The sequence below is a fragment of the Chrysochloris asiatica genome, unplaced genomic scaffold, assembly GCF_000296735.1.
Source record: "Chrysochloris asiatica unplaced genomic scaffold, ChrAsi1.0 scaffold00120, whole genome shotgun sequence".
Classification (NCBI taxonomy): Eukaryota; Metazoa; Chordata; class Mammalia; order Afrosoricida; family Chrysochloridae; genus Chrysochloris; species Chrysochloris asiatica.
The window spans coordinates 157395-184565 of NW_006408638.1; the positions used below are offsets into that span (position 1 = coordinate 157395).

The 27171-nt window shown below is 35.8% G+C and overlaps 1 protein-coding gene and 1 pseudogene across 1 annotated transcript in view; one reads left to right on the top strand and one right to left on the bottom strand.

The window, feature by feature from the left end:
- Positions 1 to 27171, top strand: part of EPHA6 (EPH receptor A6) — an 837864-nt gene that overhangs the window by 18643 nt on the left and 792050 nt on the right. Inside the window, exon 3 of the mRNA XM_006868630.1 lies at positions 12639 to 12974. Coding sequence (XP_006868692.1) covers positions 12639 to 12974 — 336 coding nt within the window. The remainder of the gene's footprint in view (positions 1 to 12638; positions 12975 to 27171) is intronic.
- LOC102821184 lies at positions 58 to 604 on the bottom strand (annotated as a pseudogene).

Below are 27171 nucleotides of genomic sequence, written 5' to 3' on the forward strand. Positions count from 1 at the left end.
CAATAGGTCTTAGGAATCACTCGGGCCTTGCTTCCATAGCTGAATAGCTTTTATATCTTACTCATTAGCCTGCCGGACAGTTCCTTTTTTAGACACATAGATACCATCCCCAAATGTTTGGATATCCTTGTTTTTAACTGTTGTGGCTTGCTGAATTAAAACAGCTGGATTTGATACAAGTTCAATGTCATTTCCTTCAAGAATTACTTCATCTTTCTGGGCTTGAGATACTTAGCAAGCAACACCAGCCCTCATCCAAACCCTAGGAATGTATTTTTTCACCAAAGAAGTTACCGATTTCAACAAGAGACCCACTCTCTTGGGATAACAACGTTGATGGGGAAGTGAGCATATACATCATCTTGTAACAGAAGCCCAGTGTAACACCCTTGGTCATATTCTGCACATGACTACAGAGGACTCTAGCCAGTTCCTTTCTGTTTCCCCACCATTTGTCAATGGGAAGCTTCTTCTTTTTCTTTCCCAGGGAGACTGAGCTTCACATTGATGTTCCTCCGCAGGGTTCCCCGTCAGCCGTTCAGACTGATGTCAACATTCTGTTCTCTAGAATGTCCACAGTCTGGTTGCTGAGAATGGTCTTCATTCTCACAGTTGTTGTTATTGTTGTTAAGTGCTGTCGAGTCGATTCCGACCCATAGCGACCCTATGGATTTCCGAGGCTGTAAATCTGTACAGGAGCAGAAAGCCTCATCTGTCTCACGCGGAGTGGCTGGTAGTTTCGAACTGCTGACCTTACGGTTCGCAGCCCGATTCGTAACCACTACGCTACCAGAGCTCCTTCAGTTTCACAATAGATGTGGCAAAAAAAAGCCTGGGTTCCTTTTAACTAAAAGAATCTCATCCAACCACAGAAAGGGCTATGCGTTGGTGTATGTTTTTTTGTTCATCGAGCTAGGAGAATTGGTTGATATTTAACCCAAAAGAGGCGAGGCGGGACTTTTTATTATATTGTTTGTGTTTTATTGTGTGTTAATCACACTTGTGTTTTCTCCTTTAGCTTTTGCAAGTGAAAAAAAACTTAATAATTCTTATAATCAGTTATTTTATAGATTTATATTAAAGAGTTTGGGTTTGCATAGATCAATCAATTGGTAACTGGTGTTTTGAAATTGGAGCTATAGGTATTTATTTTTTTTAATATTTTGAGTATACACAAAATTTTAATTTTTGAGTGTATACAGAATTTCATTTGAGAATCTTTTATCCTTTTGTCCTTTTCCAATGGGTAAAAAGATGGGCTATTGCCTACCTTATTATGGCTCTGTGTGATGAGCAAGGGACTGTGAGCCACAAAGTTGGCAGTTTGAATACATCAGCCACTCCTGCAAAGATTTTCTGCTCCCCCAAAGACTGCTATACAATATTTCTGGAAGTCAAAACTGATTTTACAACACTTAACTACAATAACAACAATCTGTTAATCTCGGTTTTCATAATATAAATATTCTTTTCCGTTTCTGAAGTAATTTTAAAGTCATATGGGTATATATTTAATCTGTAGTACAATGTTCTTGCAAAGAGTATATCCTTGAACATTGTGCTTTCCTTTAAGCACAAAGCATTTCCACTTGTCAAACTTTGCACAGTGTGAAGAATTATACAAAGACTATGCTTTCTATTCTTTTCCTTAGTTAATGGAGGTTACTCTTGGTGTAAGGATGGTCAGACTTCCTCGCTCATACTTTGGATATGTTGTTAGGCAGGGCCGATCCCTAGAAGATGGACATCATGCTTGGGAAAGTAGAGGGTCAACTCAAAGGAGGAAGACCCCCACAGAGATGCATTGGCTCAGTGGTATCAACATAGGCTCAAATATAATAACAATTGTGAGGATGGCACAGAACCAAGCAGTGCTTCATTCTGCTGTAGCACCTAACAACAACTCTCAGAGCACATTAGATCATCATGTTGTTGTTATTGTTGTTGTTGTGATATGCTGTAGAGTCGGTTCCGACTCATAGCGACCCTGTACAGGGTTTCTGAGGCTGTACATCTTTATGGGAACAGAAAGCCTCGTCTTTCTCCCGCGGAACAGCTGGTAGTTTTGAACTGCTGACCCTGAGGTTAACAGCCCGATTTGTAACTGCTATGCTATAGGTTATGTATTTATGTACAAAAACCTCAGTATAATATTTCTTTTATTTGTTAACATCAGTATCCTTTTACAAAATGGTGATAAATTTGTTAGAATTATTGAATGACATAAAATAGTGTAGAACAGTCAGCACATTCCTTAGAAGAAACTCAGTGCTGAAAAATATTGGCTTAATTTTTAATGCGCCTGTCCTGTATTGTGCTACAGGAGCGCCACAAGGTAGGTTTGAATCACATGGACGGTGGTTAAAACTCACCAGCTGCTCCTTGGAAACCCACAAAAGGGTTGCTATGAGTCAAAACCAATTTGAAAGCACTTAACATCAACAACACAAGATATACAAGAAGATATACTGCCTGCAGACAATAGGGAAATGAGACAAAGTGGGTAACACCTAAATTGCAACCTGAAAGATGAGCACAAAATTTCCACAAAGCAAAGAAACATAAGTAAGTGTGCAAAGGCATTGTGATACCACCAAAGAGATCAATTGGTTAAGCAATGAACTTTAACTTTCTCATGAAGACATTTTTGGGCAAACTTGAGAAGTTTAGATTTTATTCTGGAAATTAATCGAATATGTCCCATTAGTTTTTATTTTCTTTAACTATGAATTTTATAAATAATATAAATTCTAAAAAGAATGATCCATGTCTTTGTTTGCAGTACTATGAAAATGTGAATGGATTACAGTTAATTGAATTTAAGTACCACTTTAGTTATTAAAAGCAGCTCTGGTAGCATAGTGGTTACGAATCGGGCTGCGAGCCACAAGGTCAGCAGTTTGAAACTACCAGCTGTTCCGTGGGAGAAAGATGAGGCTTTCTGCTCCTGTAAAGATTTACAGCCTCAGAAACCCTGTACAGGGTCGCTATGAGTCAGAACTGACTCCACGGCACATAGAACAGTACTTAGTTATTGAAGCAGATACTATACCATGGCTGAAAATGAGAAGCAGTTCTCCATTTTCATATGTGGAATACAAGGCTTTGAAGTATATTTACTCCTGATATGGCACACTGTAGCATAAGCACTGAACCACAAGGCAATTTTGAATCACAAAGTTGGAGGTTCAAACTCACCAGCCACTCCTGGGAAATCCTAGATAGGGTCATTATGAGTCAGAACCAACTCAACAGCATATAACAACAAATGTTGAGCAATATTTATCTTGAAAGTAAAGTTTCAATTTCTCTTCTGTATATAAAATTATTTTCAAATGTTCTAAGATAGCGTTCTTTAAAGAACTGTTTTATAGGAAGCAGTAGATTGTTAACAATTAGTGTGTTTTGCAAGTTTGTATTTGTATTATAGTCATGAGTCACATAATGTCTGTTGGAGTAACATGCAACCACATTCATGGGCCAAACCGTTATGAACATTATTACATTAAAATTTCAAGGTATATAACATAGTTCATAATTAAAAATTGGTGTTGTTTTGCAACACACATCAAGACATTATTATTATTATTACTGTATTATTGTCTTAGAGTCCTGGTGTGGTGCTACGGGATAATGCGCTGGATCCCAAGGTCAGTTTGAACCAAAAAGTTGATGCTTTAAACTCACCAGCCACTCCTCAGAAATCCTAAACAGGATCTTTATGATTTGGAATGGACTCAATGGCACTTAATAACAACAACAATTATTGTCTGAAAGATGTTTTCATGTATCCGGAAGTGTACTTTGATGTTTTTAGGCATAAGAAAGTAGACTATATAACATACACTATGACAACATGTGACTAACTGATGTTAGATATGATCCATACGTAACTGTTCCAACTTAACTATAAATTTGATTTAAAGACTGATTAGGAATGGGACTTGTTTTTAATGTAGGGACTACTTGTATATAATATGGTGTTCACCCATGTCCAAATCACATAGCTTATTTCAGAAAGCGCATTGTGAACATTAAGAATCACATGATTGTATTCTCAAAGCAAAGCATTGTAACATACCTGTAAAATGTTTATTTCCCAGGATTTTTCTCTCTCTAGACTGACTGAATATAATATGTTAATTTTTATTTTTTGTTATTTTTCTTTCTTTAATCTGAACATAAAAACTCTTAGGTCTCATGCTTCTATGAATGGACCACATGACCTTGACATAATATCTTTACTTTTTTGGCCATTTTTCTTTTATCTGAATGATTTGATTTATTTGCTTCCCTGTGACTTAGCTGGAATCCAGTTCTGTGATTACTTTCCATTCATTCAAAAATAGACATGTTTTATGAACAAATCTTATAGGTACTTCACAAAGTGTTTTAGACAAAAAAAGAATGGAAAATTATGTTTACAAATGCTCATACTAAATACATTTTTAAATGTTGAGTAGGAAAGACTATAGATTAACCTTATACATATCATTTATGATTAATAGTGATGATACAAAGATGAGATGATCATTTTAGAGTTCTAAATTATATGTAAATCTGACAACATATTTCTGATAGAATATTAATATTTTAGGGATAAGGTTTTTCATGTGTCTTTTTTCCATTCTTAGTAAATTATACAATTGTAGTCTTCACAAACATGGGAGAAAGATAAGACTTTCTGCTCCTATAAAGATTTAAAGCCACAAAATCCTATATAGGGTTGTTATGAGTCAGAACTTATTGGATAAGTCAGAATTTACTTGAACTTAAAAACAATTCTTTGCAAACAACATTTACCCAAACATAGGAAGTCCTGGTCAGGTGCTACAGGATAATGCACTGGACCACAACGTCACTTTGAACCTCAAGGTCAGTAGTTCAAACCCACCAGATACTCCTTGGAAAGCATATACAGGGTCATTAGAAAAACAAAAAGGAAGAACATGCTCAGCATTTCTCAAGCTGGGAGAACTGAAGAAAAAATTCAAGCCTCGACTTAATGTTATTGAAGGATTCTCTGGGGAAATTATTGAATGATGCAGAAAGCATCAAATGAAGATGGAATAAATACAGAGAGTCACCGTACCAATAGGAAATAGTAGATGTTCAACCGTTTCAAGAGTTACCATATGATCAAGAGCCAATGATACTGAAGGAAGAAACCCAAGATGCATTGAAGGAATTGGTAAAGAACAAGGCACCAGGAATTGATGGAATAAACATTGAAATCTTTCAAGAAAGTGAGCCAGCCCTGGAGGCACTCACTAATCTGTGCCAAGAAATTTGAAAGACAATTATCTGGCCTACTGATTGGAAGAGAACTGTATTTTTGCTCATTCCAAAGAGAGGTGACAAAACAGAATGTAGAAATCATCGGACAATCTCTTTGCTATCCCATGTGAGTAAAGTTTTACTAAAGGTAATACAGAACAGCTGCAAGCATGCATTTACAGAGAACTTCCAGAGGTTCAAGCTGGATTCAGAAGAGGATGTGGAATGCAGATGTCCGATGGATCTTGGCTGATAGCAAAGAATAGCAGGAAGATATTTACCTGGGCTTTATTGACTATGCAAAGGCTTTCGATTGTGTGGATCATGACAAGCGATGGACAACATTGCGATCTATGAATATTCTGGAACACTTAATTGTGCTTATGAGGAATCTGTACATGGAACAAGAGGCAGTTGTTTGAACAGAACACGGGAACTCTGAGTGGTTTAAAATTAAGAAAAGTATGCGACAGGGTTGTATTCTTTCACCATACTTACTCAACCTGTATGCTGAGCAAATAATCCGAGAATCTGGGTTCTATGAAGAAAAACGTGGCATCAGGCTTGGAGGAAGACTCATTAACAACCTGCAATATGCAGATGATCCAACCTTGCTTGCTGAATGTGAAAGGACTTAAAAATATTTACTGATGACGATGAAAGAGCACAGCCTTCAGTATGGATTGCATCTCAATGTAAGGAAAACAAAAATCCTCACAACTTGACCAATAAACAACATTCTTATCAACGGAGAAAAGATGGAAGTTGCCAAGGATTTCATTCTTCTTGGATCAACTATCAACACTCATGGAAGCAGCAGTCAAGAAATCAAATGACATATTGCCTTAAGAAAATCTGCTGCACAAAATCTTTGTAAAGTGTTCAAGAGCAAAGAAGTCAGTTTAAGGACTAAGGTGCATCTGACCCAAGCCGTGGTATTTTCAATAACCTTGTATGCATGTGAAACCTAGACAGTAAATACGGAAGACCATAGAAAAATCGATGCTTTTAAGTTATGGTGTTGGAGGAGAATACTGAAAGTGCCATGGGCTGCCAAAAGAACCAACAGATCTGTGTTGGAAGAGTGCAGCCACAGTGCTCCTTGGAGGCCAGGATGGCCAAACTTCGTCTCCCATACTTGTGGCATATTGTCAGGAGGGACCAGTCATTGGAGAAGGATATCATGTTTGGTAAGTGGAGGGTCAGAGAAAAAGGAAGACCCCTGTGAAGATGGATTGGCAAAGTGGCAGCATCAATGGGCTCAAGTGTGGCAACAACAGTGAGGTTGACCCAGGGTCTGACAGTGTTTTGTTCTGTTGTGCCTAAGGTCTCTATAAGTCAGTACCGACTAGATGACACCTAACAATAACAATGAATCCAAACTAACTTCAAGGTACTTAACAACAACAACAAACTTCTCTAGGAGATTCAATGTACTTTTTAAAGATCTGTTTGATCTAATTGATTTAGAACTATTTTTCTCTCACTTGTAAACTCACTGATACGAATTAATTTGCCTTTTCTTGGGAACTATATAATTACCTTCCTAGTAGCCAAAAAATTTATGAGAACATCTCATTTATTGCCAGGTAGCAGCTGGTAATCTATAGCTATTAGGCAATAGACTTTCATAATCTGGATATCCTCAGTTTGATCATATTTTCACAGCTCTTTAAGTTAAAAAATATGTGTGCAAACAACAATTAGCTAATGTGTATATGGGTGAATCATTACTCTCCAATCGATATGAAAAAAATACCCTATTATTTTATGAACTAACATATCGCTGTAATTTTAAATATAAATCTGCAGTAATTGATGAAGTGATTGATGTATTATCCTTACACTTGTTCTCTTATATCAGCTTCTGTTCAAGTGTGTTGTAAAAAATGTTCAGATTCATTCAGATGCCACTTGGTGATTAGATCCTATAGTAGGGAAACGAGCGTGGGAAATATTGAATTCAACAAAGCAAATTGTGTCCATAGTGTTCCAGTGTCAATGTCGTTGAAGAGTCTTATTTGTCCCCTGAGCTCATTGTGAGTATGTTGGATCTCTGATGGGAATGAAGGTATTGTACAAAACATATTTTAGGAGACATAGTTGTATTTTAAAATGTTATGTCTTTTAAAAACGTTTAAAAGTGAAATTAGAAATTCAAAACAACCATATTCTAATACCTTGGGGAAAATGTGGAAGGATGAAGAGTCAGGTACATTTTTGGAAAGGGAAGAAATACTACTGCCACAAGCTTCTCAGCAATTTGTCTGTTAGGGTCCTATTCTTTAATTCTCAATGAGTGGAAAGGGAAAATCAAACCCGAATCAAAATTTTAAAAAATTCTAGATAAACTAGTAGAAATCAACTTGCAGTTTAATGTAAGGTTTATTGTTTGATAGACTTGAAAACAAATAGCCACAAATCAAAATAGTTACCCTTTTCTTAGGACGTCAGTTTCGAGGTGAGGAGTTAACATTTCTGTCTTTTTATGTATAACACTTGTGTCCTTTGAAGGAAAAAAAAAAAAGGAAAATCAACATAAGGAAATCTCTGAGCGTTTTCGATACAGATTTCTCCAAAAGTGTTACTGCTGCCAATTTTTCTCAATGTGTCTCATAATCTTTGTATAATTTATAAATGATAACAAAGAAATCAGGCCACATTCATAAAAGCCCAGTGACACATAATTTAGTTGAATCTGAGGATTAGAATTAATTGTCTCTCTTTGTTCCAAGTTCTAAATCTTAGTAAATGATTCACTGCATGTCATTACAGCTTAATATTTGCATGAAATCACAGTTTAGCTGGCATAATTTAACAGCAATTAAAAAGCTATTTAATCGTCATGCAAATTGGTATCAGGGCCCTTGAGTAAGAAGGGTATCTGCTTTTTAAATTTTTTTGTAAGTATCTCTAGGCAGACAGTTATATACTTGCAAACACCCATAACATAATTGATAACGTTGTTCCTATTCATAGAAATATAAGTGAATAATAATTCATGTTTTCCATTATACATAAAAGACCAGCAATATGAATATGTCATTCTTTAGGAAGACATTATTATGATAATGTTAATTAATTTTATTTCCAAGCCATAAGTCTAGGTTGGAGGTAAAAAGCTACACTTGTTTCTATGTGCTAGTTTATAGTCTCTTCTATGTTTTCCTTTCAAAAGCAAGCACTTACTTCTACAACCTTCTAGAATATGAAATGTCAAACAAAACAGGTTTGCAGCAACCATTTAGGAAAAGCATGCTTCCCATTTATAAGTCTAGTTGTAGGTGTTGTACATATAGGTGACTGAGTTTCCTAGTTTGCAGATGGTTGACATAAGGAACCAACAACAACAAAAAGAAAATATATAATAAAACGTTAATATCATAATAATCCAAATACACAGTCACATAGATTTATGACTAATATCATGTCAGTCTTCTGCCAGCTAACCCGAGGTCCACAGTTCAGATCCCCAAGCCACTCTGCAGAACAAAAGAGGAGGCTTTCTGTTTCTGTAAAGATTTACAGCCTTGGAAACCCTATAAATACAGGATCCTTGTTAAGTTGGAAGTGATTCCATGGTAGTGGGTTTTTTGTTATATTTATTTAACCAATTACCACTCTGCAAACAATGGTCATTGGTGGTTATGTGCTATGGAGTCAGTTTTGACTTATGGCTCATCTTTCTTCCACAGAGTGACTGGAAGATTTGAAATGCTGACTTTCTGGTTCACGGTCCAGCTCATCATATCCCATATGCTACCAGAGCTCTGTAAACAAATAGACTCTTTTTAAAATGCAACACTGCTATATGTAAAATCTGCGAGATTCTTCCAATTGTACATAGAAAAATATCCAGACACATTTTAATAAACCTAATCCTGCTTTGCCTGTTTCCTTCCTTTTTCCTAAAACTCAGACTTCCTCCTTTGGCCTCTACCCATAATGACTTTCTTCCAATTCTGTGACTATTTCAAGATCTTTTTATGTCTAAATATCCAAGTACCTTCAACCCTTAATATTCTTCCAAGCCCATTTCCTTACCACCTTCCTGAGAGTTTCGTTGAATATTACCTGTAGTGGTTGTTGTTAAGTGTCATCAAGTCGGTTCCATTACCTGTTGCTGTTGTTGTTAAGTGCTGTCAAGTCGGTTCCGACCCATAGCAACCCTGTACAGGGTTTCTGAAAAGCAGCTGGTGAGCTTGAACCACCGACCTTGCAGTTCAAATGGCTTTGCAGTTTGGCGCATTAATCCACAGCGTCACACCAGGGCTCATTACAAAAGTACACTGCCTCGTGTTTTTCCCAAAGAGTACCTGGTGGGTTTGAACTGTTTACCTTTCTATTAGCAAATCAGCGTTTAACCCACTGTTCTGCCAGTGCTCTTCTCTGCCACATATTGGTATTATTAATTGCTGTGGAGTAGGTTGAGACTCTTAGTTACCCTGTATAGGGTTTCTAAGGCTGTAAATCTTGTGGAAGCAAAAAGCCTCTTCTGCAGATTGGCTGATGGGCACCAAATGCCAATCTTGTGGATAACAGTTAAGTCCTTATCCAACAGAGGGTGCATGGTGGTGGTGTTTTTGTTGTTAGGTGCCTGCAGTCAGTATCATATCATAGAGACCCTATGCACAGCAGAACCAAACACTGCTGGATCCTGCACCAACCCAGCACATAATAGTCACTTAATAAAGTGTTTATTTCATGAATAAATGACTTCAAATACAAAAGAAATCTTTAGAAATCAAAGTTCATTGTAATAACTTAAATTTCTTTCCGTGGAGATGATCTTGTCCAGAAATTCCTTCCTATGTAAGTCAATTTTTCTGGTTGCAAAAGTTTAGAGAATTAGTTTAGATTTCTCAAAATTAGATATGCAAAAATATGGCAGCAAAATTGTTTCATTAGTTATTTGTACAGGCTTGAATTTTTTCTTCAGTTCCCCAGCTTGAGAAATGCTGAGCGTGTTCTTCCTTTTTGGTTTTCTGATTCCAGATCTTTGCACATTTTATTGTAATATTTGGCTTTATCTTCTTGAGCTGATCTTTGAAATTTTCTACTCAGCTCTTGGACCTCCTCATTTCTTCATTTGATTTAGCATCTCTACGCTGGAGAGCAAGTTTCAGTATCTCTTCTGACATCCTTTTTGACCTTTTCCTTCTTTCTTGTCTTCTTAATGACTTTTTGCTTTCTTCATTTATGATGTTCTTGATGTCATCCCACAACTCTTCTGGTCTTCGATCTTTAGTGTTTAATGTATCAAATCTGTTCTTCAGATGATCTCTCAATTCAGGTGGGATATATTCAAGGTCATATTTTGGCTCTCGTGAACTTGTTTTCATTTTCTTCAGCTTCAGTTTGAATTTGCATATGAATAATTGATGGTCTGTTCCACAGTGTCCCTGACATTGTTTTGGCTGATAATATGGAGCTTTACCATTTTCCCTTTCCACAGATGTAGTCAATTTGATTTCTATGTGTGCCATCTGGCGAGGACCATGTGTATCTGTTATGTTGTCTACAGAAGGTATTTGAAATGAACAAATCATTGGTTTTGCAGAATTCTATCATGCATTCTCCAGCATCATTTCTATTACCAAGACCATATTTTCCACCTACTGATCCTTCCTCTTTGCTCCCAACCTTTGCATTCCAATAACCAGTAATGAGCAATACATCTTGATTGCATGTTTGATCAATTTCAGATTGAAGAAGTTGGTAGAATTCTCCTAAATTTCATCCTCACTGGCTTTAGTGGTTGGTGTGTAAATTTGAAAAATAGTGGTATTAACTGGGCTTTCCTGTAGGTGCATTTATATTATCCTATCACAGACAGCGTTGTACCTCATGACTGATCTGATATGTTCTTTTTCATGATGAATGCAACACCATCCCTCTTCAATTTGTCATTCCTGGCATAGTAAACCATGTGGTCATCAGATTCAAAATGGCTAATACCAGTCCATTTCAGCTCACTGATGCCTAAGACATTGATGTTTATGCATTCCATTTCATTTCTGACAACTTCCAATTTTCCCAGATTCATATTTCGTACATTCCATGTTGTGATTTTCAATGGATGTTTACAGCTGCTTCCCTTCACTTTGAGTTGTGCCCCATCAACAAATGAAAGTCCTGCAGACTTGTCTCCCACGAGCTTTACTCCTTTCAGGTATCACAGTCAACCCTACTTTGAGGAGACAGCTCTTCCCCAGTCGCATTTTGAGTACCTTCCAACCTGAGGGGCTCATTTTCTGGCACTATATCTGACAGTGTATCTCTGCTATTCATAAAGTTTTTAGTGACTAAAGATTCAGAAGTAGTTCATCATTCTTTTTTCCTAGTGTATCTTTTTCTGGCAGCATATCTGAAACCTGTCTAACATTGGTGACCCTACTGGTTATTTAAAATACCAGTGGCATAGCTTTCAGAATCATAGCAACTCACAAGCTACCACAGTACAACAAACTGACAGACGAGTGGTGGCCATTTGGTTTTAAGTGGAAATGTCACTTTAAATTTCGAGGAGATATGTGTGCATGCGTAGTAGAACCCTCCATGGGTGGGGGTGGGGTGTCCATTTGCTCTGGCATCCCCTCTCCGCACCAGAATGGAGCTGCGCAGACAGCGAGAGACCAATGAACAGATACCAAAAAACGAATGTCCACACCTGTATGTATGTATTTATTTATTCTCAAACTGTGGAAAGCAGATTCCTTTATGCCTCTTCAAGTTAATGACTGGATTTTTCATCTGAATACCAAATATACTATTAAGACCCAAAGACTATCACACTATATTCTGTATATAGTGTGGTTCTTTAGGGTAAGCATTGGACTGCAAAACATAAAGTCAGTGGTTCAAACCAGCTGCTCCTCAGGAGAAAAATGAGGTTTTATTTTCCTTAAAAAATTTATAGCCTTGGAAACCCCATACAGGATTGCTGTGAGTTGGCACTGACTCGATTTACTTAACACCAACAATGATAACATTTTTTCCTTCAAGTTTTAAGAATGGTGATGTAAATAAAACCATAACAGAAATTAAAATCATTTTTCTCATTATTTCTTTTTCAGTCAAAATACTGATAAAAATAAAAGCACCATATATATTTAAAGTCTGACGTTTTTATAATAAATAATGAATTTAATATGCCAAAACCTTCAGATATAGACAGTTTCACCACAAACACTTTCCCCTTTATCAGATATTTTTAACTATATTCTCGCTCTGGTTCTCAACAGACGAAAGGGCTCAATTGAATATAAAAAACCAACATGTGTTTATTGATAAACGTTCAGTTTAGAACATAATTCATTGTCCTATACATGTACATTTGTTTTTTAATTGCTTTCCTCTAGGGCCACCTTCAGCTCCTAGGAATGTGATTTTTAACATCAATGAAACAGCCCTTATTTTGGAATGGAGCCCACCAAGTGACACAGGAGGGAGAAAAGATCTCACATACAGTGTGATCTGTAAGAAATGTGGCTTAGACACCAGCCAGTGTGAGGACTGTGGAGGAGGACTCCGCTTCATCCCAAGACATACTGGCCTGATCAACAATTCTGTGATAGTACTTGACTTTGTGTCTCACGTGAATTACACCTTTGAAATTGAAGCCATGAATGGAGTTTCTGAATTGAGTTTTTCTCCCAAGCCATTCACAGCTATTACAGTGACCACAGATCAAGATGGTAAGTTTCACTGCTGTTCTCTCAAAACAGGCCCACTGTTCCCTTTTGATGCATAATATCCTTGATAGGCCTACATTCAAAGATGTTTAACTGTCTACTCTAAACATTGCAGAGGTGATTTTCTGGACCTTATATTTGTTCTTTACCAAGTTACAGATATTTCTCCTATTACTTCTTAGTGGTATGGTTAATTACATAAAATGCTTTTCTCTACTTTATATGCATTTATGTTTTAATATAATCATATGTTAGCATATCTTAATGAGTCCATATTATTGACCAATTAAATTAAATTTCAGGTACCCCACTTATACTGCCATCCTTTTTTCATGTCAGATTGATCAAATAGTACAAATATACTTAATTATAATTCATATCTGCATTGTACATTCCAGATAACGTGCTTAACCTTGATCCACTTTAAAGATAAATAGCAAAAAACAAAACAAAACAAAACAAAAAACAACCTGAAAGTGCTTAAATACAGTTGGTGAAAAGTAGTAAAATTATTTTTTTAAATAATCCTCTTGATTTTTAGTTAAATCTTCTCTTTATAACACTATAGATATTTGCTGCAATGAAGTCAAGCATGAACACTCGTATGAATTTATAAGTATATGGTCTCTTTAATTCCCTATAACATGATTGTATTATAAATCATTCTAGAGGAAAAGCTTCAAGAATTTAAAAATTCTTTTTGAGATGTGTGTATCAAAATGATGTGGAAACACGTATTTACAAAGGTAAAACTATTCCTATACAACAAAGTTTAATATTATATATTAAATACAATTATATTAGCAATATTGTGATACTTTTATCAATAGAAAGGACAGAACTACAGACACAAAGCTAGCTAACTTCAAGGGCACCTGAGTGAAAATATATTTCAAAATGATGCATACTGTATGATTCCATTTATATATAAAATTCATACAATAGCACATATATCAATATAGAAGGGATTTGTAGTTGCCAGGGTTTATAGATTTGTGGTATGAGCAGTAAGGCTATAATGAAATAGCACAAGGAACCTTGTATTAATGGCATGGCTATCTTGAATTTTCTGGTAGTTACATGGAGCTACATAGGTAATAACATTTAAAAGAGCCACACACAAACATGCATACACACAAGTATTGTTATTGGACCACTGTTAGTTTCCTGAATTTGATCTCATTCTATAGTAATGCAAGTAATTAACATTGGGATTGGCTAGATTGTGTGTGTACCAAATATTCTAATAGATTTATTTTGGTGCAAATTCATTGAATATCTAATTATTTTGAAAAAAAAGTTAAAATATTATTAAACATATAAAATATACAAGATAAAACTAATAATATTCAATATGTGAATTGAATTTGAATATTTTATATAAATATTATATAAAGGGGCTTTTAAAATTTCCCCAAAAAGTAGAATTTTTCTATGAACTTTATAAATCCCTTTCATATGTTAGTTCATTTTGCTGAAAATTCTCAGAAATATATCTAATCAGTAAAGCAAAATGAAATAGTATTCTACCATTTTCTCCTTTTTTAAATATTGTTCCTCCTTCTCACTGTTATATGCTGTCGAGTCAGTTCCAATTCATAGTGACTCCATGTATAACAGAACGAACACTACCTATTCTCTCCCTGAGAATCAACAAAATCTTGTCAAATATATCTTCACCATAAAGCAGATTAAGGTCATCTGCTCCTCTATACTTTATCAGATTATGTATAAGCTTTTGCTTGTTCCTAAGAAACTACCATCTGTTCCGTGGGAGAAAGATGAAACTTTCTGCTCCCATAAAGATTTATAGCCTTGGAAACCCTGTGCAGGGTCGCTATGAGTCGGATCAATTCCACGGCACATAACAACAACAACATCTGTTTATAAAATACAACCCAAGTTTAAGAGACATCTTTAACTGCGTGGTATAAAAAATAATTTGGATGATAAATACTATATATCATTTTAAATAAAAATATAGAGAGATATTGTTGCTGTTAAGTGCCATCGAGTCGGTTCCGACCCATAGTGCCCATGTATAGGGTTTCCAAGAAGCAGCTGGTGAGTTTGAACCACTGACCTTGTAGTTTAACCAACTTTGCAGCCTGGCGCATTAACCCTCAACGCTAGACCAGGATTCCTTCAAGGAACGGTTGGTGGGTTTGAACCACCAACCTTGTAGTTCAAACTGACCTTGCGGTCCAGTGCATTAACCCACATATGCAGCAGTCCTCTATTCTAGGATCAGAGGAGCGCTTACTCATCTATTTTTCTGCTTGTTAGAATATTAAAAAAAAAATTTAATTTACACGTTTAATCAGTTTTTAAAATTCATTAAAAGTATATATCCATATGGAAAAATACATATTAAACATGAAACTAGATATACATTCCATTTTCATTAAGTCAGTTCTGGCTCGTAGCAACTATATATGACAGAGTAGGATTGCCACATAGGAGTTTCAAGACTGTTTTATTTACGGTATTAGTCTACCATATCTTTCTCTCATGGAACAGAATTAGATTCAAACTGCTTTTATTTTAAATTAGTAGCTTAGTGCTTTAACCACTGTACCACCAGATTTCCTTGAAATAAGATCCAGTATCCATCATATATTGACACTATACATTCTGAAAGGATAACATCATTAAATACTCCTCTCCAATAATTTTATTTTTGTGAAAAATATTAAAAACTGTTTACTATTAAAAAATTAATTGACTTTATTTTAGATATAAATAGTAACAAAGAATCACAATATATTTAAATATTATTTGAGAAATACACAAAGGTCCTCCCTTGAACTAAACAATTGCCACATATTTTAAGTATATAAATATACTTAAAATAAGGAGCTCTGGTGTGTAGTGGTTACGAGTCAGACTGCTAACCTCAAGGTCAGCAGTTCAAAACTACCAGCTGTTCTGCAGGAGAAAGATGAGGTGTTCTGCTCTCAAAGATTTACAACCTCAGAAACCCTATACAGGGTTGCTGTGAGTGAAAGTTGACTCCACATCATATAACTACCACCACCACATACTTAAAATATGGAGTCCTGGTTTGGTGCTATAGGATAAGCACTCACTCTCAAGATTGGTTTGATCCACAGGGTTGGTGGTTAAAACTCACCAGACACTCCTGGAAACCCTATATAGGCTCACTATGAGATGGAATGGACTCGACTGCCCTTAACAGCAACATACTTAAATATATATATACTTAATAATGACCAGCTTTATATATGTGGGATAAAGATGAAGCTTTCTGCTCTTGCAAGGATTTACATCTTCAGAAATCTTCTACAGGGTCATTATGAGTCACAACAGACTCATTGGCACATACCAACAACAAAGCCTTATATATGAACAGTTACCTTCAATCATGTCAAAACTTTTAGGTACCAAGATAGCTCTCTTTCTGTATGAAATTATGACTATAGTAAATCATATCTTTAAAAATAAAAGCACTCCGATTCAAGGTTAACATCATGGTATAATTCAATATTTGGATGCATCAGCTATTTTTTCATCATACTAGTAGAGGTCAGAGCTGTGTTGGCTAAAAAAGCAACTATGTAAAACAAAATATCCCGAACCAGATGCCACTATCATCCTTACAGATCATAATCTTACTGTTGCAGTTGAAGGAAGAGATTTCTCATCATTCACCAGAGTATCTTGAGAACTATTTCAGTGAATTTGAAAAACAGCTTTCCAAATGTTTAGATAGCACATTGCAATTTTTTTATGCTGAAGGAAAGAAGTTTGTCTCATTATCTACAAGTTGCTTATTTTTTTATACTTAAAATGGAAAAGTGATATTTATATTGAAATTACTCTGAATTTATTCAGTATGTTTTAGTATTCTTCTTGTGTGTAATGATGAATGAGCCCTTATGAAGCATATATATTTGGGAGGAAGATAATAAGCAAATAACTTCACAAATATGCCAGTAGTACTGTGAGAAGTTCTGCCAAGGAGAAAGCCAGAGTCCTCTGAGAGCAGGTCTGCAGAGGACTTCTAGAGGAAATGACATGAGTCTTCTAGAGGATATGACATGAATATTAAGTTCCGTCATGAAGGATAAGTAGAATGTGATTAGGCAAAATTAGTCTAAAACAAGGGAAATCATTTTAAGTAGAAGACACAAAGAAAGGTTAGTCAATTACAGGATATGGAACTTATGACTAATGTGCCAAGAGCCTCTACATGTATTGCAGAGGTACAACAGGATTTGAGAAATGAAGTCTAAAACTTACAGAAAAGAATGGGTGTCACCAAAATAACAAAGACAAGTTAGGGAAGTAGCTGATATATTTTTAAGGTAACAGAGAAACAAAAATCATCATCATAATAACAGTGTCCATGAGCTGATACCTGCAGAAGTTGTTAGTTGTCATCTTCTGACTCGTGCTGATCTCATGTATGCAGAGTGGAGCTGCTTTATAGGGCTTTCAAGGCCTTGACACTTCCAAATCATATAACCAGGCTTATCTTCTTAAGATGCCACTTGGTACAGAAATAAAATTTTAGATTTTACTGACTGGGCTGTTACTGTCCTATGGAAAACTGGTGTGGTGCTGTAGGATAAGCAATGGATACTAACCACAGGGTCCAAGGTTCAAACCCACCAGTCCCTCTTCAAAAACCCTATACAGGGTCACTATGAGTCAGTACCAAGTTGATAGCATTTGTTGTTGTTAAGTAATGTTGAGTTGGTTTCGACTCATAGCATCCCTATATTGGGTTTCAGAAGAGTGGCTGGTGAATTTGAACCATCGACCACGCAGTTCAAACCAACCTGGAAGTCCAGCACTTTATCTTACAGTGCCACACCAGGACTTGGCAGCACTAAACAACATCAATTCTATAGATGCATAGTGTGAAACATGGTATATATATAGAGAGAAGTGTACATTACCATACCTTTCCTTTCATGTATTTGACTAGATGGGTAGATGGATGGATATATATGTATAAGACACTGCAGGATAATCCATTAGACTGCCAGGTCAGTTTGAAAGGCAAGGTCGGTGGTTCAAATCCACCAGATGCTCCTTGGAAACCCTGTACAGGGTTGCTATGAGTTGGAACCAACTCTGTGGCACTTAACAACAACAACAACAACACACACACACATATATACGTGTCGGAACCAACTCTGTGGCACTTAACAACAACACACATACACACATATATATATTTAACAACAACAACAACACACACACATATATACGTGTGTGTGTTGTTGTTGTTGTTGTTGTTAAATATGATTTCTGTTTCTCAAATTCAATAAATATTAAGGAAACTTCATTAGATAACACATACTTGTTTGCTATCTGTTTAGAATTAAACAAATATACTTTTTCCCAAATCACTTAGAACCACTTAACTGTAGTTATGAGAAACATCTCTTAATTATTCTGATTCTAGTTAGATAAATAAGATTATAGATTTAAGATTATGACTCTCATAATTAAAGATCTTTGCAGTAAACCTTAATTAACTGACTTCTGCAATCCCTAAGAGCTATATTTGAAACCTTCTATTTCCATAGTGTACTTAAGATGTTTCATTTAGAGAGCAAAACAAGAAAGCAATACCAGAGGGGAAAAAACAAACAAACAAAACTGATTCTAATCTTCAGAGCATGATAGGATCACCAAGGTGTGCATTTCAGTAAAAGAAATTATTTAGGTCACAGACAGTAAAGGAAATTATTAATCATAGATGCTCAACCTGAAACAAATTGTGTTTATAGATATCTTTAGATGTATAAAGCCTTTAGGGACTGTGTTCAAAGTAAGGCATGCTAGATTACAAACCAATTTTGCTGATATTTACTAAAAGTTTTTTAAAGCAATTATTGTCAGAGGAGGTTGTCCAATTTATTGGCTTCTTAAAAATATACATTCAGCCTCTCTAATCCCTGCCCTAGGTTGACTATTCTGTATAGATCTGTTTTAGGCTTACGTTTTGATTTCAGATTTCATGTATTTGCTCTGGAGCAATAATTAATTGAATTGACACTGAAAAATAGATTTGAAATTTACAAATGTCTCCATATATTTATAAACCTCAGATGTTTATTTAATTTACAGTTCAGTGCATTTTAAAAATACAGCATATTTCAATTGCTAACCTTTTGCATCTTGTTTGAGTACATAATCTGTCATCATTGTTAGGTGCTCTGAGTCAGTTCTGACTCGTAGTGACCTTATGCACAATAGAAGGAAACACTGCCCCAGCCCTGCAACATCCTCACAGTTGATGTTAAGCTTGAGCCCATTGCAACTTCCACTGTTCCAATCCATCTCATTGCGGGTCTTTCTCTTTTGCTTACGCTCTACTTTACCATGCATTATGTTCTTCTCCAAGGACTCGTCCTTCCTGATAATATGTCCAAAGTATGAGAGATAAAGTCTGGCCATCCTGGTTTCTAAGGAGCATTCTGGCTGAATTTCTTCTAACCCAGATTTGTTTGTTCTTTTAGCAGTTCATGGTACTTTTAACAGTCTTATCCAACACCATAACTCAAAGGCATCAATTCTCCTATGGTCTTCCTTATTCACTGTCTAACTTTCACATGCATGTGAGGCTACTGAAAATACCATGGCTTGAATTAGGCACACCTTATTCCTCAAACTCACGTTTGCTCTTGAACACTTGAAAGAGGTTTTATGCAGCAGATTTGCCTTCGTTTGATTTCTTGACTGCTGCTTCTCTGAGTGTTGACAGTGGATCCATGCAAAATGAAGTCTATGACAACCTCAGTCTTTTCTCCATTTATCATGTTATTTATTGGTACAGTGGTGAAGATTTTAGAGTAGGTAATTGGTGGTGGTTGTGTGCCACCGAGTCAGTTCCAAATCATAGTGACCCTGTATAGGGTTTCCAAGGTTGTAACTCTTCATAGAAGTAGAAAGCCTCATCTTTCTCCAGTGTAGTCTCTGGTAGATTCGAGCTACTGACCTTTTGGTTAGCAGCCCAAATTGTAATCCACTATGCTACCAGGGTAATTAGGAACACAAAATAAGCATTCATCTTTTTATTTGCATTTTAATATCTTTTACATTTTGATGCCCCTCACACTTCCTATTTTGTTTTAAAAAGTCTTGACAACATATGTTCTTATTTCTAAAATCTGTACAAGTCTGTTTATAATTTTTTAAAAAAAAATAGTACATCAGTGTAAAAGTTTAAAATGCTTCCTGAAAAGATAATTATTCACAAGCCAAAAATATGTTAACTTCAAAAGACAAAAAAAAAAGAGAGAGAGAGAGAAAGGCAGTAACCATGATTTTCACTAAAAGAGATGCTGTGTTATTTGTATTTTTTCTACTTTCTAGGCATAACCAGTGGAGTCTGGTATGGCACTGAAGGATAAACACTGGACTGCTAACAGCAAGGTTGGCAGTTCAAACCCACTATCAACTCCCAGGAAATCTTATAAAGGGTCGCTATGAGTCAGAACCAACTCAAAGGCACTTAACAACAACAGCAACAATGCATATACAAGTTTCATATTGAAAAGCTACAGATTTAACAAAATATACACTTTTCCTATCTCCTTTGAAAAAGTATTTCTCTTCTGAAAAGTGTACTGAATATTTTATTTGTGGACATTAATTGAAATGTCAATCTAGTTAATCATAAGTAAATAACCTTATGGTCCAGCCAAATATTAAATTATTATGGTGTCTTTGCTGTTCAGTGTTCTGGATCTGGTTCCCACTCATAGTGACCCTGTATAGGGTTTTCAAGGAGTGGCTGGTGAGTTTAAATCATCAACCTTGTGGTTCAAACCGACCTTGTGGTCCAGTGCTTATCCTACAGCACCATACTAGGACTCCATAATGTTGTTACTGGTGAGATGTATGAACTTAAATCCAATTCTAGTTTCTTCTTGCATTATACATCGTTAGGTAATTGAATGATTTAGAAAATGCCCCATAGACCAGTCAGGAGGTATAGAAGTTAAAAGGACTATTCCCAGACACTTTCATGGAATTTTACACATATTCCTATCTCAATGAAACACCATTATGGATTTTGTAAGAGTTTATCTTCCCTTCCTAACCAATATGCACGTTTCTTGAGATCAAGAATGCTATGTGACATGAATGAACTACCAATCATTGCTGCTGTAGGTAGTTTATTGTTGTTGTTAAGTGCCATTGAGATGGTTCCAAATCATAGTAACTCTTTATAGGGTTTCCAAGGAATGGCTGGTGAGTTAGAACCACTATCTTGCAGTTCAAACCAAGTTTCCTATCTTGCAGTGCGACCCCAGGACACCAGCTACCATTGTTATTGTTATTGTTAAGTGCCATCGAGTTGGTTCCAACCCAATGCAACCCTGTATAGGGTATCCAAGGAGTAACTGGTGAGTTTGAACTGCCAATCTTGTGGTTCAAACTGACTCTGCACTCCAACACATTAACACACAGCACCACACCAGGACAATCACAATGATTGTAATTTCTTCCTAAATATCAAGTAACTGTTTTAATAGAAATCAGAGATGGTATGAGTTAAATTTTCATGTATTGATTCAAGCAATATTTATTAAACATTAATAATAATAATACTATATTGTTATTAATATATATTATATTGATAATATTTAGTGAATGTCCTCACTTAAAAAATGTAATATGGATGCCAAAGATAAAACAGTAAAGGAAAAAGCAAACAGTTAATAGTGTGCCTGCTTCATGAGCCTTACAGTGTAAGGTAGTAAGTAGTATGTGTCATAAAGAAGAACTAAAGAATCCGAAAGTAATAGTGGGTTCAGGATCCATTTCTGGCATTTGCCATTCAATGTAAGACTACAGACATTCTTTGATTATTTTTGATAGAATTGTGGTTGTTGTTAAAAATGCTGTCGAATCAGTTTCTACTCACAGTAACCTTGAATAGGATAGTGTGTGATATTATTGATAGAGTTTTATACTTAACTATTCCATTTGATAGCCAAAAGCCATGTGTTTTTCTGTTACCTCATATGCATGCAAAAGTTAGATAATAAAGAAGACAGGAGAACTGATATGTTTGAACCATGGTGTTGGTAAAACTATTGAATACAGTATATCATCAGGTTATGAATTTATGAACATCTAACTTGTTTAATATTATGTAAACTTGCCCCACTTTAGAGCAATTAAACAAGCCCCTACTTGCAACAACTTCTTTATCACATCTACCTTCATTTTCTGCACTTGCAGCTCCTAAATCATTGAAAAGAATTTGAGGCTAAATGAGAAGAATTGTATGCACCTGTTCTAATTTACATACAATTTAAATTAAAAGATACATTTAGGCCAGGATCTTGTTAGTAACCAGGGACTGCCTGTATACTGTGGACTGCTAAAAGAAAGAACAAATCAGTCTTAGAAGAAACACATCCAGAATATTCCTTAAAAACAAGGATTACAAGACTTTGACTCACTTACCTAATACATGTCTTAGGAAAGACCAAGTGCTAGAAAAGGGCAACCCTATCTAGTAAAGTAGAATGGTAAAGAAAGCAAGGGAAATTCTCAATAAGATGGCTTGACATCAAAGTTGTTGTTGTTGTTGTTGTTAGGTGTCGAGTCGGTTCCAACCCATAGCGACCTTGCATAGGGTTTCCAAGGAGCAGCTGGTCAGCTTGAACCACCTACCTTGCAGTTCAAATGGCTTTGCAGTCTGGTGCATTAACCCACAGCGATATCAACAATCATGAAGATGGTGCAGGACCAGTCAGTGATTCCTTATTTATAAAATTGCCATGATCAGAGCCAACTAGTTGGCAACAAACAAAAATAGAGGCCTTTTTATATTGTTGTTGTTGTTGTTAGGTAACATCAAGTTGTTTCTAATAATGACCCTGTATAGAATAGAGTGAAACACTGCTTCACCCTGTTTCATCCTCACAATTGTTATGTGTGAGCCCATTGTTACAGCCAGTGTGTCAATTGATCTCATTGTGAGTCTTTCTCTTCTTCACTCACCCCCTTTACAAGTATAGTCTCCAGGGACTAGTCCCTCCTGAGATTATGTCCAAAGAATATGAGACAAAATTTTACCATCCTCACTTTTAAGTATTCTTGATGGACTTCTTCCAAAACAGATTTGTTTGTTCTTCTGGCACTTCATGGTACTTTCAGTAGTCTTCGACAACACCATAATTCAATAGCATCCGTTCTTCAGTCTCCATATTCACTGTTCAGCTTTCACATGCATGTGAGGAAACAAGATAATACCTCACTGTTCCTGATAGCATGGCATTTAAGTAGATCATGAAATAGAGATAATAAGGAGCTCTGGTAGCGTAGTGGTTACGAATTGGTCTGTGAACTGCAAGGTCAGCAGTTCGAAACTACCAGATGCTCCATGGGAGAAAGATGAGGTGTTCCGCTCCCGTAAAGATTTACAACCTCAGAAACCCTGTACAGGCTCACTATGAGTCAGAACCAACTCCACGGCACACAGCCACCTTGCAAATTTATATTTAAAAAAAGACTTCCAGGCAAGTTATTCATGCCAGGTCATTCTGCCATAAAAAGGGCAAAAACTGGCTCTATACAACTGACACAACCACAAGGTTGGCAGTTGGTACCCACCAGTCACACCACTGGAGAAAGAGGAGGCTTTCTGCTTCCACAAAGATTGATAACCATGGAAACTTTGTATAGGGTCACTATGAGTCAGAACTGATGGGACAGCATTTAACAGCAACAGATGTGAATAGTATATACTGAATTTTATGATCATTAAATCCTCTGGTGCTATTGCTGCAGAATTTCCACCACAAACATTTAACTCAAAACTTGTTTCTGTTGTTAAGTACCACCATTGGGTCGGTTCTGACTCATAGTGATCCTGTATAGGGTTTCCAAAGAATGGTTAGTGAGTAGTTATCCTACAGTGTCACACCAAGACTCCAAAACTAATCTATCATTTAAGTAGAAAGCATTAATTTTATTGTAATGATCATAGTTTCTTAGAGAAATGTATTTGATGCTGAACATGATTTTAAGCAGTTTATTTTTAGAGCCATACTTTTTTTTCTCTGAGTTCTCATTTGTACATTTTTTAGGAAAGGTAAGTAAATCTTTTCTTAAGCATGGAATAATAAAATTTTATTGCTGTTTTGGTGCTTCGATGACTCTGTTATTAAATTTAATGTAATTTGTCTATGTAATTGAAAATATTAGTAGAGGTTATTTAGTAAAATACTTTAATTCCTATAAAAATAAATGAATTTTGTTAACATATATTTAACTAAGTTGAAAATAAGCTCATGCCATATTTTGAATAATCTGTAGCTGCTTCTTGGAAACCCTATACAGGGTCGCTATGGGTCAGAATTGATTCGACAGCACTTAACAACAACAACAACAACATAGCTATCATATGATTTGAAGTCTTGGTGTGGTGCTGTGGGTTAATGCTCAGGACTACAAAGTCAGTTTGAACCACAAGGTCGCTGGTTCAAGCTCACCAGCCACTTCTCGGAAACCTTATACAGGGTTACTTTGGGTCAGAACTGACTCGAAGGCACTTAACAACAACAACAATCATATAATTTAAGGTTCTGTTTTATAGTTAGACAAATGTCTAGCTGATTGTTTAACCCATTCTCAATGAAGTTTTTGTTTTAAATTAGCCAATTGGCTAATTTAGACAACTGACTGTGGATAATATTAAACACTGGATTTTTTAAAAAATATTTCCTAAAAGCATTTTTTACTGAGTTGAAACCCACTTGACAACCCCTGACAACAGTAATAAACATTAATATGGATTAAAAGTATATAAAAAGTGTAAGAATAAAAAAAAGGGATTTCAAGGGTGACAAATTATTCTTATTCTTATTTAAAATGTGTTCTCTGCATAATTAACTAATGTTTGTATTATATAAATGTAAAAAAATTAAATGCTAACCTTTTAATTAGAGTGACACTTTATATTGTATCTATAAATTAGATACTTTTTCTTCCATCTGTTCCACAGTTCTTTTCTGTTTGGTTAATATTCTGAAGAAGTTCTGACTACATAATTTGTTGTGCCCACTACAAAATGAAAATTCAGAGTCTTTTGCTCAAAAGGAGGGAAACAGTGCTATTGTTGTTATTAAGTGCCGTTGAATTGATACTGACCAAGAGCAGTCCTGTATAGGGTTTCCAAGGAGCAGCTGGTGAGCTTGAACCACCGACCTTGCAGTTCAAACGACTTTGCAGTCCTACTCATTAGCCCACAGTGCCACACCAGGACAATAAAAATCTCTTCTTCCTGTTTTATCTTAGTCTCTTTTTCTCTCAACTTGTCATTGTTTTATGCATTTGCTCATTGTTTTTGATACGTGCCATTGAGTTGGTTGAAAACTCTGTAGTCTAGAGCATAACACTGGACTGGGAACCACAAAGTCAATGGTTCAGCTCACCAGCCATTCAGTGGAGAAAGATGAGGCTTTCTTCTCCCACAAAGATTACATCCTCACAAATCTTATACAGGATCGCTAAGAGTCAGAAACAACTTGGCAGCACTCCACAATAACAACAATGAGCCAGTTTTGACTCATAGTATCCCTGTGTCTAAGGAATAGCTGGTGAGTTTGATCCACCAACCTTGAGGTTTACAGTCCAGCATTTATCCTACAGTACCAGACCAGAATCTCATATTTGTTGATAAATGTCCTTTCATTATGGCACTGTAGGATAAGCAATGGACTGTTAACCACAAGGTCGGCTGTCCAAACCCACCAGCCCCTTCTCAGAAACCCTATACAGGATTGGCAATGAGTTAAAACTGACTCCACAACACTTACAAGCAACAACATTTTAAAAAAGAAAAATTGCCATTTTAAAATTATTGACATGAATTTTACTAAGTCACCATAGTCTCCATGCCCTCCAGTCTCAGAAGTCCCAGGGCTTGTAAACCAGAACCAGATCCTCCCAAACCCACTTGAGATCTAGAATAACCACATGGTAAATGTGGTACTTTCACTGTAGAAGCAGACCAGTCGCCTGGCCTAACCAGATGTTCCATTGTTCCATCAAACCTCACTTACAAAACATGAGTTCAACAGTAAAATTATGAAGAAAATCAAAATAGCAAATGCCAATTATTAAAGCCTAAGCAGGGAGGCATTCTACAAGTATACTTATAAAACCAACCCTGAAACCATGCTACAGAATTTTTTTTTTTTTCGCATATTTTTGTGTGACATTCAGCCAACCATATTTTCAATGACTATCATGCACCAAGCAACTGTGCTTTATGGCATGTTGTGAAAAGATGCACATTTGAGACATGACTTCTGATATAGGGAAGCTAACAGTCTTTTCTCTAAGATTTTGAAGTGAGAGTTTGCCTAGTTACAAAAACAAACAAACAAAAAAAGCTATGAATTAAATATATAGTATCTGATTCAATATACATTTTCAAGAAGAGAGTGCCTGAAAAATTACTTAGTACACAAATTCTTAAATATGTATAAAATAATAAATGATTCAGTAGTGAAACAACTGGCAGTGAATGTTGACATTTCACTTACCTGTTTTTATAAAAGAGATCCTACTTATTAGACCACACTCTTATTCAGTTGTTGTTGTTGTTGTTAAGTGCCATCGAGTCAGTCCCAACCCATAGCGACCCTGTACAGGGTTTCTGAGGGTGTAAATCTTTACGGGAGTAGAAAGCCTCATCTTTCTCCCGAGGAGCAGCTGATAGTTTCGAACCGCTGACCTTAAGGTTCGCAGCCCAATTCGTAACCACTACGCTACCAGAGCTCCTGTTCTTATTCTGTTAGGCAATGAGCAAAGTTCTTGGCAATGAAAGACAAAAACTAAAACAGCAAAAACAAAAATTTAAAAGGAGTTCTATTATTTTGTTTAGGTCATTCTAATTATTTTGACTTTCTTATAAAACTGAGGGTATATTTTATAGTTATTGAAACCTTTGTGCTCAACTCTATAGTGTTATACTGAGTTACTTCTAAGATGTGTTCTAAGATAGAAAAGCATCTGCTTTCCTAAAAATAATTGTGATGTGACTGTTGAAGTTATTTGTCTTCATCCTTTAAAATTTTGATTCAGTTTGCAAATTTATTAAGAAATAACTTACTAACATAAGTAATTAATACTACAAGGTGACGGATATATAATTTGAGAATAGAAATATACTTTCTACTCCATTTAATTTTAT